The sequence below is a fragment of the Lycium ferocissimum genome, chromosome 8 (assembly GCF_029784015.1).
Source record: "Lycium ferocissimum isolate CSIRO_LF1 chromosome 8, AGI_CSIRO_Lferr_CH_V1, whole genome shotgun sequence".
In the NCBI taxonomy this organism is placed as follows: Eukaryota; Viridiplantae; Streptophyta; class Magnoliopsida; order Solanales; family Solanaceae; genus Lycium; species Lycium ferocissimum.
In genome coordinates, this window is record NC_081349.1 from 43,720,159 (window position 1) to 43,737,652 (window position 17,494).

General features: G+C 33.6%; 2 protein-coding genes and 2 pseudogenes across 2 annotated transcripts; 2 read left to right on the plus strand and 2 right to left on the minus strand.

The window, feature by feature from the left end:
- Positions 1 to 4,434: 4,434 nt before the first annotated feature.
- LOC132068558 (actin-depolymerizing factor 10-like) lies at positions 4,435 to 6,806 on the plus strand. The gene is made up of 3 exons (XM_059462183.1): positions 4,435 to 4,587; positions 5,605 to 5,870; positions 6,513 to 6,806. The coding sequence occupies exons 1-3, from the start codon at positions 4,585 to 4,587 to the stop codon at positions 6,661 to 6,663; spliced, it is 420 nt and encodes a 139-aa protein (XP_059318166.1). The 5' UTR covers positions 4,435 to 4,584; the 3' UTR covers positions 6,664 to 6,806.
- A 620-nt stretch (positions 6,807 to 7,426) lies between these two features.
- On the minus strand, positions 7,427 to 8,133 carry LOC132068557 (kiwellin-1-like; annotated as a pseudogene).
- Positions 8,134 to 10,703: 2,570 nt separating this feature from the next.
- On the minus strand, positions 10,704 to 11,952 carry LOC132066396 (uncharacterized). Its single transcript, XM_059459717.1, has 2 exons — positions 11,893 to 11,952; positions 10,704 to 11,453 (listed from the first exon to the last, which is right to left on the minus strand). Exons 1-2 carry the CDS (start codon positions 11,950 to 11,952, stop codon positions 10,704 to 10,706), a joined length of 810 nt encoding a protein of 269 aa, XP_059315700.1.
- Positions 11,953 to 13,201: 1,249 nt separating this feature from the next.
- On the plus strand, positions 13,202 to 13,765 carry LOC132066397 (kiwellin-1-like; annotated as a pseudogene).
- The last annotated feature ends 3,729 nt before the right edge of the window (positions 13,766 to 17,494 follow it).

Consider the following 17,494-nt stretch of genomic DNA (forward strand, 5'->3'; position numbering starts at 1 on the left):
AGAGAAAAACAAGTCAAAAGAGGCCAAATTGAAGAAAACGAAAAAAGTTGGGTCAGACTTGCAAAACTGAAAATTAGGGGCTTATTTTGTCATATTTTGACTTTGGAAAATTGGGGAATTATAAGAGGAAGACTTAGGGGAAATTTCCCACATCTTTGGCTAACTCTTCCAAGCTTGGAGCAAGAAACTTCAACCACACCTAGGGTTTTAAGATTTGGTGGCACACAATGAGAAATTCTTTACTCATTTCTTCAACTCTTGCTATGTATTGAATATATTAGTGTGTAGTATTCCATTTCAATATTTGAACCTTGTTTATGGAAGTATACATTGTTAAAGTTTGGATTGAATCTCTTATTTTGCTTATGTATTAAACGATTTTTATTTTTAATGAACTAGGTTAATGTTTCTCTATTTGCTCTTCAAGCTTTAATGTCATTTAGTGGTTGCAAACACTAAGTGTGCCTTTTTGCCTTGGCTTTGCTTGAAAAAGAAAGTTAGGGTTAAGAAAAGAGTAAATAGTAAGGATTTGAGGCTTTAAACCTCATCTAATTACTTGAGCTAGAAATAGGATAGTTAACCTGAGGTTAAATTGATTGTGCTTAATATCACACTCTAAGGCTTGGAAAAGCTTAGAGTGAAATTCATTGATTTAGTTGGAAGACTTTCAATGAGATTTTAGAAATTATTATCTATTAACATAAACTGGCTCTTAGTTGTAAGATTGTAAAATACATTGGATCGTTACTTGAGAGTAATTTATCTTGTTTTCCTTTGCTTGTGACGCCATTGATCACTTTACCCGCTTTCTAGTTAGTTTTATCTTTGTTAGTATTTTTAAATCAAAAAAATCAAATATTGAAAAAGCATTTGACTTAGCTTAGTTGGTGATAATCCTTTACTGTCTTAATCGCCTTTATATTGTTCTCTGTGGATTCAACCCCGAATCATAGTTGGATAAATTATATTGCGACGACCGTGTGCACTTTCTCTTAAGGAGTGGATTTGGACATTATCAAAGGACAAGTTCATTACTTCAAAAGAAAAAAGAATTTATAAGAAAATACAAACAAAATAGAGATTAAGCTTATTTTTGATATTTTAATTTTTATATCATTTTTAGCAAGTGTTAATTGTGAAAAAAAATTAAAAAAAATAGAGTCAAATTTTAAATATAAATTTTATTTTTATTTGTAAAAGAATAAAAGTATAATACATTTTCTATTAATTTAGGTTTTAATAAATAAGTTAGTGACTTTAGCATTTTTCTTTCTTCATATTATAATTTAAATATTTAGTTTTTCTATAGTTTTACTGGTCTACAAATAGTTAGATACTATATTTAATTTTATATTTAACAAAACAAAAATAAACAAGAAAAGGACAAAAACTAGAAAAGAAAAGAATCATTTTACCTCACTCACAACAGCTTGGGTCACTCACATCATCATTAAGCTGCTTCGGTCAATGCAGGTGCACATCAAGTAAATATTTTGTCCCGTGCAGGTAGTAGCTATAATTAATTTTATGGTGGTAAATTCGTGTAAATATTTATCTTTTAATGGGTATTTGGTGTAGTTTTTTCCTTTTTCTTTTGCATGGACATCCAAGGGGGAGCGTTGTGAATAGTTGACTGATGGATATCCATGTTGCCCATCCCTACAATCAGGAGCGAAGGGGGCCTAAAGCCAAACTCTAATGGGGGCCTTAACTTGAAAAAAAATATTTATTTATTTAAAATCTATTTTTTTAAATTCTGAGACATAAAATTACTAATACTTTTTTATAATCAATATATATATATATATATTTTTTTTTCTTTTTTTTCTTTTTTCTTTCAATTTACTGTATAGCTAATCTGTTTAATATCTCTTGAGATATTATTGATCTTAGGTAAGATTTATCAATTTCAATTTTGACAAACTTCTTTCGGTTAAGGCAACCGTAAAGGGAGCTGTCAACATTATTCTATAAGCAATAAAGGCATTTGAAAAAGAATCAAGTCGTTTTATCTGATTGAGTATATCAACTAGAGTATTAGCTTCTACTTTTACTATCTCCCTTAACACTTTCAATTAAGAAAATGAATCTAAACCATCAATGTTAGAGTGATTATTATGCATTAAGGAATATTCACGATTAAAACAATATTTTTTCATATTCTCATCACCTAATGATCTCAATTTTGACCACTAAATAGAAAATTAAAAACATTAAGATATTATCATACGTACGTTTTGAATTGATCGAATCTATTTTGAAGTGAAAAAATAGCTTAATCAACTATGTATAAGAAATAATCAACTCTAAAAGATTCTTTTAGAGACTTTGAGATTTCATTATCAACATTCTCGTCGAATTGTCAAGTTCTATATTCAACTCAACAATTTCCTCAGGAGAAAATATAACAACCCCTTCTTTACATATTTTTTTAGAAAAAGAAATCAAACTTAGTTGATTTATGACAATATCAATATGCATATCTTTTGATTGTAAATTTTTGCTAATTGAATTAACAACGAACAATACAGCCTGCCAAATAGTCATATCCAATAGAAATTCAAAATTTTCAAGTTGTTTCTAAACAATTAGCTTCACTTTTAGTTTTTGGATCATCATTGATTTTCACTAATTTCAATAAAGCATATCTTATTTGTGGAGTTTGAAATCATACCGCATTGATACTTTCAGTACAACTTTTCCAGCGTGTTTGTGATAATGCTTTAAGAGCTAGGGATTTAAGATACTTTTAGTGCGATTTTCCCCCACAAAATAGTGGCTGGTCAATTGATTTTGAGCCTACAAAAAATGAACATTGAAGACTTGAGTTGAAAATTGAAGAAATAAAAATCAAACAGAGCACTGAACGAGATATGTTTTGTGTTTGATAAGTGATTAGTATTGAGAAAAAGTTAATAATGTAACGACCCGCTAGGTCTTTTGAGCTTTTCGGTTGTTTTTTTCGGAAATATCCATCCCATTCTCTAAAATGATATTTGTGACTTGCGGGGATAGATGACGCGGTTATTTAATTGACGGATAATTTTTGAAATATATTTATTTAAGAAGTATGATTAGTTTATTCATAGGAACATTATTTGCATTCATATAAGGTATAAGTTGGTAAATAGAGTTTGGCGGAGTGAGTAAATTTTTAAAGTGCACAAAGTAGTTAAGTGAATTGGGAAAACTATTGTGATAAGTTATTGAGCTAGACTCACTTCTTATGACCCATACATCTTCGTATCCTAGGGTTCCAAAATAATGCATTTACTTTTGCCATGAAAAAGAAAGGAAAGGAGAAACACTTTGGGACAATCAAATTGGATGATAACTACTGAAGAAATCGGAGACTAAAATTGTTGGGGCTATATATATATATATATATATATATATATCTTTAGGAAAAGTGAGGCCTCCAAAAAGTTGGGACCCCACACTATTAGTGGCCTATTCCTATGCTGTGCATGCTTATCTTCGCAAGGTACTTCATACTCTTGATGATTATAAATAACCTTGTATTTTAAATAGTATAGCACGCTTAACGAAAGAAAAATAAAGAAAAGTTGCACCTCTCTTTCTATTTTTCTTGCTTATATTTGCTACATTGCTTATATTTTATAACAATACCAACTTAATTGGATTATTCTAGCAACATCTTTTTATTTGGTATCAGAGCTCCAAAATTTTTTTTCTCTTTTTTATTTATCTTGAGTTCTCTTCTTAATTTGCTCTTCTAAAGTATGTGAAAGTCAATCGATCTTTTATTTATCAAGAATCAATCAAATACAAACGACTTATTTTGAAATGTCTCATCCTAATCTATTTTGTGTGCAAACCAAAACATTTATTGAAGACAACTATTTTCAAGAAAAGGTGTGTATATGCTAATTGAATAGATTTTGGATGGTGTGAAAGTAGTTAAATACTATTTTCTAATTCTATTTTATTTGATACTATTTCTTTATTAATCCATTCCAAAAAGAAAGACACATTTATTTATTTGGAAATAGTAACTTTAAATTAGCCATCTTTTGGAAAGTATCAACATAAACCGTGAGTCATTTTTAATTTTAAAATAAAATGGAAAATTGGTGACAAAGTTATCGATATCCTTAACAAGCATGAGAAACTAATGACGCAAAACCATTAATACTCTCTTCGGTTCAAAATAAATGAATTTGTGAAGTATGTATGGCAAACCCCTTAATAAAATTAATTAATAACACTAATAAAAAGGTTATTCGAGAATCTTGGTTAAAAACTCTAACACCGTAGATAAAGGATACTTTTGATTTAAAAAAAAAAAAAAATTCTAACAGTTAGCATAAAATAAACTAACGTTATTGACGGAACAATATGATTCATCCAATTAATATTAAACTTGTTTTGTGCAAAACAAAAACTCCCTGAAAAAGCTCTCAGCCCTTTGAACATTTCTTAAGCACTTACCAAAACTTCAATTCATAATTCAACAATCCAAAATCAAGGATCTCTTTTCTCTTTCCGTTTCCTTGTCTTTCTTTTGCAAAGTTTGCTTTGTTTCTATCATTTTAGAAGCTTCATCGCTCGCCACTTACCCAAATGGTACGTTATGTGCAGTTCCTTTAATGCATGGATATATGAGATATACATATTTGTTCATTTATTCTATTCTCCCTTCTTTTTCCTTCTTTTGTTTAATTAGTCGTGTGAGGGACATTTAGTTTTTTTTTTTTTTTTTTTTTTAAACATATTGGTGTCAAGGCAGTTTGCGCACACCTCTATCTGGTAACTCCGACCACGGGCGGAGCTACCCTTGCCCGAGGGGGGTCAAGTGACACCCCTTAGCCGGAATAGGTGAAATTTTGATTTTATAGGTATGTATACAAGTATTGACACCCCTTAATATGAATCCTGGCTCCGCCACTACCTGCGACCTCTCACAAGCACATGTATCGGGTAAACACCTGCAACCTCTCACAAGCACATGCATCGGGTAAACAGTGGAGGAGCAGGATTTTGTATAAGGGGATATTTTAGAAAAGAAATACTAAAATGTAATAGTAGGGATTCGAACTTGTGACCTAAAGCAATTTTTGGACTCCCTTTGTGACTATATCATAATTATCTATGTCAAGGAAATTCAACAATTTGTAAATTATCAAAAAAAAAAAAAATTAGTTTCACCCCATTTGGGAAGTTTAATCTGTTGATGAAAAGAATTCAATCGCCCTTGGCGGTAACTCTGCCCACCAAAGAGGCTTAGGTAGATGAAAACGTCACATAGTGTTTTTTGTCTCTACTGGGATTTGAACTTAAAACCTCATAATTCTTGTTTCCCTACATTGATCACTAAGTCACACTGTAAGTACGGGTAAGAGTGGAAAATTGGGGGCGGGGGGGGGGGGTGGTTGGCGGATAAAATATCCACCCCGTTCATATTTAACACAGATAAGAAATGGGTCGGATTGGATTGTTACTAGTATTTGTTTTAACCATTTTGCCGAGGTACATTTCCGGTGCATATTGGACATGAGTAGGGAGGCAAATATGTTCATACATTATACGTCTATAACATGAACTGAATTTTTTATTTTTTTCTCTTTTGTGGCATTTGCATAGGCGAATTCGGCGTCAGGGATAGCAGTGAGTGATGAATGCAAGCTGAAATTTTCAGAGTTGAAAGCGAAAAGGGATCACAGATATATAGTATTCAAGATTGATGATTCAATGTACCAAGTTGTGGTTGAGAAAGTTGGGAGACATGACGAAACTCATGAAGATTTTGCCAACAATTTACCTGTCGATGAGTGCCGCTATGCAGTTTTTGATTATGATTTCACCACAAATGAAAATGTCCAGAAAAGCAAGATCTTTTTTGTTGCTTGGTAACACTTTCTTCCTTAATTCCATCTGGTTTTATGCTAATGATTTCATCATGTTGATCTCTAGTCACATAAATGTTCTTATGGCTCTGATTATTTCTTTGATATTGAGTTCCCAAACTTTTCACATTTTGGAGGATAATACATTTAATTAGATTTTAATGTTTTAAGTTATGTATACTGATAGCGTAAAGATTATTTTTACAGTATCAGCCTAGTTTAACTTGTGATAGTAAGTTAGTTACCATTTTTACCCGTTTATTTCTAGCTATTCACCCCTTTTCAACTATCTCAAATAGTGCACGATTTCTTTCACTTTATTCACTGTTAATATCAATCTATATTGAATGACTAACTCCATCGTTTGTTACCCCATCGGTTTGAGCCCGAGGCCAGCAATATTATTTTGCAAATTCTCCACCATTTTGAGATCTATGAACATATTCGAGGCAATGTAACAAGAAGGCTAATCACCTTCCTTGTTGAGTCATCTGAACTGTCCAATGAAGATATATTGATCATTATCATATAAGTGACCTGATACGTAAATAGTTTTTGTTTTTACACTGTCGGTGCATAGAACTTAAGCTCTAATTTTGCATGGAGCTAAATCATGTTACTTTTAACATTGTATCGAGGATGTAGGGCACCAGAAACAGCAAGAGTAAGAAGCAAGATGTTGTATGCGAGCTCCAAAGACAGATTCAGGAGAGAATTAGATGGTGTCCAGGTTGAATTGCAGGCTACTGATGCAAGTGAGATGAGCTTGGATACGTTCATCGGAAGAGCTCGTTGAAATTAATATAACTCTTCCCTAATATTTTTGGCCTTTATTCATTGATAATTGTATTTCCTACAAGCCCTTGTCTTTTGTTGTTGCTGTGACTATGGTGTTCAATTTTGTCTATGTAGGCTACTAATATGATGATCTTGTGACAATTTAAGAATGTCCTATATATATATATGTTCATTTGAATTTTATACCTATTGTCCTCTTTTGCTATTTTGCTATCTTAAAATTCCTTTGCTGTTCCAAAACTATCAAAGAATTTTCAAGAAAACACAACCAATTTAACAAAAATTCAAGTTTAGCTGATCTACTTTCAAATTCACTAAACCAAGTAAATACAAATTGATAAAAATATTAGTAATAACATATGGAGATGCAGGTTTATTTTTTATCTGCTCAATAGTAGTTCACCAGGGTATGTTCCTCCAAGACCTACAAATAATAGAAGCGGAGCTAGAATTTTGAGTTTATGGGTTCTTAATTCTAGAAAACACAACTTATTGTGTTTTTGACAAAATATTATGCATATTAAGTGGATTTTTAAATACTGACGTGGTTTAAGGTTCGGCGAAGCTCTAGCTCCACCCCTGCTTGCAATTATGAGGCAACTTCATGTTTTTGACTCATTTTATTTGAATAACTGGTTTTCTATGCTTATCGAAACATTTATGAGAAGATAATTTATTCAATTTTTATCCATGGACTCTGTTTATCATTCTCTGAAAGCCAAAGTGCTCTTTACCTGATTTCTCTTTTGCCCCAATTACAAATTACAAATCACAACTGAAAACAGTTAACTCAGCAGGTAGCTTTTTATTTGCTTAGTTCCATAAGCTTTATTCACATTTAGATCTTGTTCATTAATCTGGAAAAAAACATGAATTTAAAATTAAGCAGCAGCAGCATCAGACCAGAATATATCAAGTTGTCCCCATTGCTTCTTAGGCACTCCCAATGCCTTCCAAACAGCTTTGGACGCATCGACAGTTGTTATCACATGGTGGTTGATAATCATGAACATCGTCGCATCCCATTGTGGAATCACACTCGTCCACAACCATAGCATCCGTTTGCCTTCCGTTCCCATAAATTGTTAAATTCTTCATACACCTCTTTTCACCACTGAACCAACCTGTTGAGAGTGCAACCACCGGCTTGTTATTGGAATGGTATTTGTTGTCACAGTCAGATTTTCCACCACCATCACCGCCTTTTTGGAAACTATTTATAGTTAGAACAGCGTTCGTCTTGCCAGAAACAGGAGGCGAGCACTTGTAAGTGGTGTATGACTTTCCACGCTTGCAACATTCTGATTGATACCCTATTTTGCATTTCCCTGCTGGTGGTTTTATGCCTTTAATCTTCGCACTGGGATTGCACGACGACTCTGCCATGGCACATGAAATAAGTGTACTCACAAGAATTATAGTGAGAAAGAGAATGGAAAATTTTGGACAAATGCCCTTCTTCATTTTCTAATAATGAATTCTCTTTTTTTTTTTTTTTTTTTTTTTTTTTTTGTTCAGTTGTGTAAAGAAAGGGTAACAAGCAGAACTATTTATACTGTGAAAAATGTCCTATACAAGTGTTTACCAGCTGTGTATGGATTAATTACGATGGTTATTTCGTGATATCCCAAGAGAAATTAACTGTTTTATTGAAGATGCTTGGTTTTTATATAACAAGGTAACAGCAAAGCAAATATTTGTTGGGGAATCTAATTTGTTCATTTCAATTATAAATCTTGGAAGAAGAAAGCAAAACGAAAAACCAAACGTAACAAGAGCAGAAAAGCTGATATTTTGAACAGATTATGCAGAAGCAGACGGGAAACACATTTTAGGACACTGAAATATAACCAAAAAGTATATGACTGATTCCGAATTTGGGAATGTTGTTCAAGAGAACATTGTGATAGAGTAGCCGTTCCAGTGGCGGACAGCAGAAGACAACAGTCGCTAAATGCCGTGGCGTCTTAGTTAACCTGATGGAGACCATGCATCTTCGATTCCAATTTTGTTTTTGGATCAAATTTTGTAGTCTTTTTGTCATGGGAAGATTCATGCCAATAGGAATCTTTGTACGGTAGAACAAAACTAGTCATGATGATGGAGACATCAACTTTATAAGGGCCATTTTTTTTAACATACAAAAAAACTTAAAGAATATTGGAATTTGAACACAAGCTTGGAGTTTTATGTGACCAAACATTATATAGACTAATAAACCAGCTCTCCAGTACTATCCAATATCAAAGATCTCCTAATTATGATTCACAGAGAGATATCATGAAGAACTTTAGGTTTTTTTTTTTTTTTTTTTTTTTTTTTTTTTTTTAATCAATCCACTAGGCAGTGCCTAGGGGTAATTTTATTAATCACTAAAAGCAAACCTCAAAAACAAAAGTACAAGCAAGGGGGGCTAGGCCTTACCTTACTAATCCTAATGAGGTAATGAAACTCTGCTAATTAACAAGCATGAAGAAAATAAGAGCTAGAGACAACTAGATATTCTCTGATCATCACAGAGTTTATAATGCACTCTATGATGATATTGCGAATGAGGATGCTTAAGAAATGCAAAAACAAAATTAAGAATAAAGTTGAGTTACCAACCTCAAACTTTATGTTATATATGTATGACCTAAAAAAGATAGCTCGCCCGTCTAAAGTAACTTGAAGTATTTTCTTTTTGTTTTCTTCTTCCAATCTTTCCAACAACACTTGACAGTTCATCACTTCTTCTGAGATTTATTGGGTCTTGTTAAAGTTGTTGACACTGTCATATGATTCTGCTTTGCCAGTCGCATTGGTAGGTGCCTTGGAACAAATTCCTCGTTCACCTTACCATCCCAACTATGTTGTCTTCCATGTGGCTTCTTTTGCTTTTGTTGCTTTCACTTCTTTGTTGCCTAGGTGAGAGATCCCCATCCTTAGCCACCTTATTAAAACATATATCCAAAGATATCCTCCTCATCATCCCCATCGAACATGTCATAGCCCAAGTCAATATCATAAGTTGTAGTTGAATTAACTCCTGAAACTACAGCTCTTAGCTCAGGGCTCTTTGCCAATACTCCCATATCCTTGGTGTTAATGGACAAGCTCTTGGTAGAGTTATCAATTACCTTTAATGTATCTCTAGTTGTCATAGATGGATTTGCCTTACTTGAAGGCACAAATACGGGTGCTTGAGGACTTAACTTACTCCTAGGAGGAGAAGTAATATGCTCCTCTTCCTCAACTGAATCTGCCCACCTATGAGGGCTCGTTTCCCCTGGTTTTTCCTCCGAAACAATCAAGTTGTTTGTAGCTTGCATAAAAGTATTATTTTTCTCCACACACTGCTCCAAAACGAAATTTTTCAAGATCGTACAATGGTTCAAAAACATTTTGAGTTGGTAGAATTAAATTAGGATCGATGCACGACATCGAACATTTCCGTCGCACCCTTTCCCCGACTTGGAGAACTAGCGAGGAACCAATACGACTTCCGCCCGAATTTTGTGTGCAACCAATGTCCAATTTTCAGCTCCATTCTCGTTTTCAACTTGCAAAACATGCCGCCTGTAATTTTCAGCAATTTTAACATCACCGTATCAATCGCTTTTTGCCCCGAATCAACTCGCGACGCATTGACCACAACTTGGTGTTGCCCCCGCTTTTTCGATTGCATTGTTATTTAATTGCGACCGTATTCTTCCATATCAAGAGCACCAATATTAAGAGCCATTAATGGCGATTTATCTATCGTAACACCAATCGGTTTTGACACTAAATCAAGATCCAAGTCCGCCTCCATTCGATTTTGCAATGGACTCTCCGATACACCTCCTTTCCGTGCTATTTCATGGACAATATTACTTGTATCAACCTCTTGCACGAAGTTGGCACCACTATCGATCGACGTTTGCGACTTGATTGCGCTTTTCGCTTCCCTAATCGTCGTCAACCGGCTAATTTTGCGAATGAAGCTCCGAGACACCTCTATTTCCATAATTTTCACACGATGCACGATTTTGCTCATAAGTGGGAGCAACCAAGGCACTAGTTCCTCCGTTTCCAAGTTGTTCTTTTCGATTTGCTAATCGACACACCATTCAAATTCGCATCATTATTTTGAATTTCAAATAATGCATTACTAACAGTGGGACTCGAAAGATCTACTCCTTTTACTGCCTGATTAGTCCCTTTTTTAAATTTTTTCACATCTAAAATTGTACGCAAATCGCCTTGAAATTTTTCAACACTTCCATCATCTTCCCCATTAGCTTGATTGTTATTTTTATGTGTTTTCAATAACAGACGACAACTACCTTCATCATGACCTTGGTGCTTACAATAGTTGCAATACAAAGGCAAATTATCATAGACAATCTCCTGGAAAATCTCGACAACTTTACCAGATTTTCCATCCACGAACTGCAGCCTTATACGATTTGGAAGCTTATCTAATAGATCGAGTATGACCTTTACCCTAGCTGTGCTAGGTCTTGATTTGATTTGAGTTGCTTTATCTATAGCTATTGGTTTCCCAACAGCGGACGCTATAGACAATAAAGACTTCTTTGCAAACAAATCAGGAGATAAATCAGGTAAAGAAATCCATACCACAGCCTTAGTCGTTTCCTCCTTAGGATTAAATCCAATGGACCATGGAAATACCCTATATTGATGTTCTTGTCCATCAGTAGAGCAGATAGTTAACGAGCGAGATAGAGCTAGTACAAAATCTTCATATTGGTCAAACCTCAACAAGATTTGCCTTGGAGCAAGTAAACCAATTAAGCAATTGGCCTTGGTACCAAGAAAGTGACCTTAAATCCTTTAGATCGGCGCTCCATGAGATAATTTAACCACCTTTCGCTTGATGCAATCCTTCTTCGATGGCAAATTCTTGTCTTTCCTCTATTGAAAACGTGATGGTAGGTTCTCCATGAACTGTTTTGATGGGTTTTAGTATGGTTTTTGTGGTAACTTGGGCAAATTGTTTAGGATTTAGGAGATTTGCATAAGAAGTGGGTGTATTAGAGGTTGGATTTGTCTCTCCCACAGCCAAAGGCTGGGGAGAGGGCGTTCCATGGCGCTCTAGGGTTTTCAAAAGTCATGGAGAAGAGAGGAGAGAGGAGAGGAGACCGGTTCCCAATTACTTCATTCAGAGGCGAATTTAGTATTTCATGAGGATGGGTTCACCATTGCTTTGAGATAAGAGATAAATTTTTATATGCGAACTAACAGATGGATGGCTACTAGAACTTGGTTGTCCAATGTACAACTTAGTCACGTATTTATCCATTTTGATTCCTACAAATTTAAATAACTATTCAAAGTAGTCACAAATTTATCTCTTGCAAATTCATAATAAAATAGGGGAATCATACCCCTTTCACATTAAAATATAAGGGTATCGTACCCTTCCAAATTTGTATAATAACATAGAGGAATCACACCCCCTTCGCATTCAAAAATAATGGAATCACACCCCTTTCAAATTCAAAAATAAAGGAATCACACCCTTCCAAATTTATAATAAAATAGAGGAATCACACTCCTTTCGCATTCAAATATAAGGGAATCACACCCTTCCACATTTATAATAAATTAGAGGAATCACACCCCTTTCACATTCAAAATTATAGAGAAGTGTTCATTACCATCTATCGAGCTCGAAATTTAGTGCAAATATGATCCAAGAGGTCCAAAACTTTACGGCCGCAATGCAAATGGTACTTCTCCTTTGAAACAAAATGATGTCTCTAACCTAAAAATGAAAATTTGTCAAATTCCTTTAAAACCCATAAACCCCAAATTACTTTTGAAATAAGCTTTCAAAAGTAAAAACTCATAAACCCCAAAATTCAAAACCTCAAAAAAACCAATAAAATTCAGAAACTCAAATTTAAAAATCAATAAAAAGACCAAAAGGGTGTTCTAAATTCGAATTCAAGACTTACCAGACACCTGGTTGTTCTGAAATATTTTTTTTTGGGATTAGAGAATAATATTATAATAGAGAATAAATATGGGAATGGAGAATAGATTTTGCCTTTTGAAACTTGGGACTTTAATTTTACTTGATGGATTTTGGTGGGTTCATTGCTGGCTTGCAGCTTAGCTATCAGCTATGGGTTTCTAAGTTTCTTGATTGTCATGACTCATGAGTTCATCGTGTGCAGCCATGGAGTTTTTTTTTTTTAAATACTTTTTGGGACTTGGTATAGTTAGCAATAAAGGAAAGAAAAGTATATGATGCAATATGAAGTAAAAACACTTTTTTACTTGAGTAATAATATAAAAAGGAAGGTAAAAAGGTAGCTTTAGAAAATAACAACAAAAATTAAAAAAGCTGCCCGAGCTAGGGATTGAACCCGTGACCTTGAGAATACAAAAATAGCCTTTGATCAGTGCTCCACTCAGCCTATTATGACCATGTGTTCACTTAGCTAATATATTTTCAGAATTATACACATAATATATCGAGATTGGTCGAATGACCATGTGTTCACGTGACCCAAAATTTACACACAAATTCGTCCCTGACTTCATTCCTTGTTGTGTTGCAAATTCTTTCTACTCTTTCTAGTTCCTCAGAGTCAAGATCGCAAATCTGCATGCCTAGCGGAAAGATAAAGGCCAAAAAGCCCGCCCACTGGGCATTGTAAGATCGAAGATGATGACATATGTTACTATGTTAGCATCAAAGATAAAATACACACTACTTTCAGATGTTCGCTTCCAGTGTCTAACAAGACGAAAGCGATTCTCACATTGAATAGTTTCGAAAAGGGTGGAGATCAGGAGATGGATATGGACCATCAGAATGTGATAACAAGTATCATTCTGATCATACACATGTAGTAGCTCTTTCCACTGGTTGGTACAATGGTGGAATGAGTTGCCTTAGCAACATTACTATAAAAGCTAATGGAAGAAGTGTAAAGGCCATGGTTGTGGATGAATGTGATTCAACCATGGGTTGTGATAAGAAACATGATTATTTACCACCTTGTGCTAATAACCTTGTTATAGCTGCACAAGTAATTTGGAGAGCCTTACGTGTGCCCATGAACGAATGGGGCGAGTTGGACATAACTTGGTTCGATGAATAGATACCGAAGGGGGATTCAAAATTTGAAGTTTATTGATTTCTACAGCAGCCTCTGTTGGGGTATATACCATTAACCATGCGTTTAGACATGGTATATTCTAACAATTATCATGGTTAAAAGTCTAAGTGGGAGATTGTTGGGATATATATACTATTAACCATGTGTTTGGATATAGTATCTATTATAGAACAATTATTTATTCATTGTTTAATAAAGAATTAAATAGATCATGTACTAGTATGTGTGCCCTTTACTTATATAGTGGATGATTTAGTGTATAGAGTTTAGCTTATACACGGAAGATTAAATCGTCGGTTCTTATAAGTATAAAATTTATGTTCACAATCGAAGATGGAAATTGGACAAAGCCATCGGTATGATTGTAGCGCAAGATTAATATAATGTATCTTCATTATGGGAACGGTGTAGTTCCGTCTTCTTGTGCTAGTACATTTTGTATGTATTGAACGGACCAAGTAGAGATAAGTGTTTTTGTACTGAATATATAAAACAAATTCTCTAGTTCATTAAATGTACTTATACTCTTAATCTTGATATAATTATTATGATCAATGTGATTTGTTCATTATTTTGATTTATTAAAAGGTACGACTCAATTGTGGGTCTATGTATTCTGGTAAATTGGATAATGGCAAATTACATTTGTGAAATAATAATTAGTTGATAGAATCCGTGTCTCGACTTTGAGATTGATGATACCCCTTTATGGATGCTTATAAGTCTCATGTGTGGATTTTGTATCCGTCACATGATGTAAGTTAGCGAAATATAAAGGATTAAATTAGTCGATGAATTAAATTGTCGGTAATTTAATTTATTTGATTGGTGTCCGTAATCTTAACATGGGGAGTTAAATAAGTTTTTAATGAAGGATTTCGAAATTAAACGAGAGGAGTGCAATTATTTTTCTAGTGGAATAAATTGTAATTTATTGTGGTAGGATTAATTCATTCATATTCGAATTAATACCACAATAGGAAGCCTCGTTATTAAATCCGTGGTCCGCCGTGCTCGAATATTCTAGAACAAGGAAAATAAAAGGAAAAATAATATCCTTGGTGGGTTAGGAAAGGGCTACACGTTTTTTGTTAGGGTTTACCCTAAAAACGTGTGTATATAAAGAAAGCCATTGAACCCTAAGTAAGCATGGTTCTTTAGCCGAATACTTGCCACTCAAGTATTACGTTCATAGAACTTCAGGATACACAGTAGAAGACCGTGGAACTAGAGGATGAACGTATGGATGGTTTTTGCTCGTGCTTGAAGGCTAAATTCGAGGTTGCATTCACGCTTCAAGAGATAAGTATCAATTTTATGTTTGATCAATATCTTTGATTATGTGTTGTCTATATTACATGCAAGTTCGATCCCGTTATTTGCTTCCGCTGCGTATGCCTGTATTCCATCAATTAGCATCAAGAGCCTACTTGCATCTAAATAGATAACTAAGATTATATATAGATATATATGTGCGTGATTATATATATGTGTCATGATTTACATACAAATCAGAGGAAGAATTATATGTAAAGTGCTAAGTGTTGTCCCATATTCTGTTTGGCTGTGAAAATTACCTAATTAAGCCGTCGTTGTATTGTTTTTATTATTGGTGGCGGCTGTGTAGTGATTCTCAATGCCAATAGTTTTACAGAATATTTCACCTTATGACGGCGGTGGGTTTTAACCCAAGTCCTTGTGAAAACCTAACACGGTCTTTACTTTTGATTGGTATAAAGAATGAAACATGGGTCTCTGATTGTTCTGTTGGTTAAAATAAGCCCTCCCAAATCCCAATTCGTTTCTAATGCAATTGTTTGCATATACCTTGAAGTATTTTATGCTAGGCCAGTATGAATAGCCTTTACAGCATATAGAATTTTAGACTTGTGATGAAGAAAAGTCATCAAAGGGGTTTTGTGCTGTGAGGTCTAGGCTTTTTTATATGGGCATTATTTTATTTTAATAATATTGTGCTTCCTGACATGTACATGTTTTAGTAGTACATAAATTGAGAACTTATGAGTAATTAATTGTTATCATCAAAGTGGCCTATTAATTTTGGTTGATTGAAAAAGTTCTTAGTACTTTAAACACGTGAGGTTATATGACGCATTGATTACATGAGCATTAGTATCTCCTCGTATGTGTATAATCTTGTATAAATAAGAATTTTTTGATAAATAAATAGTGATTTTCGAGTTGGTTTATTTATTTGGAATCATTGAAAATTCTTAAAGCTTTGTACATGTGAAATTATATCAATACATGAATTGAGAATAATGATTAATAAATAGGATCTACGAAAGTAGATTATTTATTTGAGTCATCGGAATATGCTCAATGTATCTTGTATAAGTTGTCCTGGATTATATAAGTGTATACTCATAATGAAGGTTTATTTACTTCAGAAAAAATCTACCTTTAGACACTAGTAAAGCTTAATTAATTCACGAGAAGAGATATTGAAGATTTCACTCAAAAGGGAGAAACGTAATATCTTGATTCTCAGGTGTATTAATTGTAAGGACAATTTGTTGTAATTAGGTATTGTTTGTCTTACCCAGAAGAAGGGACACAATATATGCCTTGAGCTCGTGGGATAATTATAAAAGCAGAATAGAAACCTAAATTAGATTATTTAATCCATGCCTAAAATGGTTATTTTGAAGAATTTGGTTAGTTGCGGAGATAAAGAATTTTATGAACTCTTATTGACTTGAAATTTGGTGTGTTCATTGGAAACGCCCAGTAAGAAATAATCTTTGAGGCTGTTTAGATGGGTTTTATGTTGTTCTTTCGGATTAAGAGTATAAGTACATTTAATGAACTAGAGAATTTGTTTTATATATTCAGTACAAAAACTTTTAGCCCGTTCAATACATACAAAATGTACTAGCACAAGAAGACGGAACTACACCGTTCCCATAATGAAGATACATTATATTAATCTTGCGCTACAATCATACCGATGGCTTTGTCCAATTTCCATCTTCGATTGTGAACATAAATTTTATACTTATGCATTTAATCTTCCGTGTATAAGCTAAACTCTATACACTAAATCATCCACTATATAAGTAAAGGGCACACATACTAGTACATGATCTATTTAATTCTTTATTAAACAATGAATAAATAATTGTTCTATAATAGATACTATATCCAAACACATGGTTAATAGTATATATATCCCAACAGCCTCAAGTTAATATACAATATTCAGTGGATCCACAGTATAGATATCTAGTAAATTTCTTAATACATATACAAGATTTGGGTAAAAGCTACTGTATTCACTTGAACCGGTAAGTGGTATCTTTTACAGTGTAAGATACTATATTGTCCATACAGTACTCTCTTGGTTTCAGCTTTCTTGTAATCGGATCTCTATCTACAACACATTCCTGAACGACAATACTAATTCAGAACTACATTTTAGAGATAACATTGAACAAGCAATTGAGCCTGACTTAAACTATTCATGTAAAAATATTTTAACAATATCACATTAAGTACTAAATTATTCATGACTAACAGTCAAACTACAAGTATTTGTTTTTACATTAATATTGAAGCTTGACTAAGAACTTCTCTGCTTATGGAAAGATAAATTATTAGATTTGCATCCATGTAATCTGTTTCTCATTTATTTTTGTAGTAGATTTCTCTTTTGCCCCAAGATTCAGAAAGGAAGGAAGTAGTACTCCC

Bases quoted from the DNA above. Each gene is read 5' to 3' on its own strand.
- LOC132068558 (XM_059462183.1), top strand. The intron at 5,871-6,512 runs GTAACACTTTCT...TCGAGGATGTAG, and splicing joins AAGATCTTTTTTGTTGCTTG to GGCACCAGAAACAGCAAGAG.
- LOC132066396 (XM_059459717.1), bottom strand. From the start codon at position 11,952: ATGGATAAATACGTGACTAAGTTGTACATTGGACAACCAAGTTCTAGT. The intron at 11,454-11,892 runs GTTAGTTCGCAT...CTTGGTACCAAG, and splicing joins GTTCTAGTAGCCATCCATCT to GCCAATTGCTTAATTGGTTT.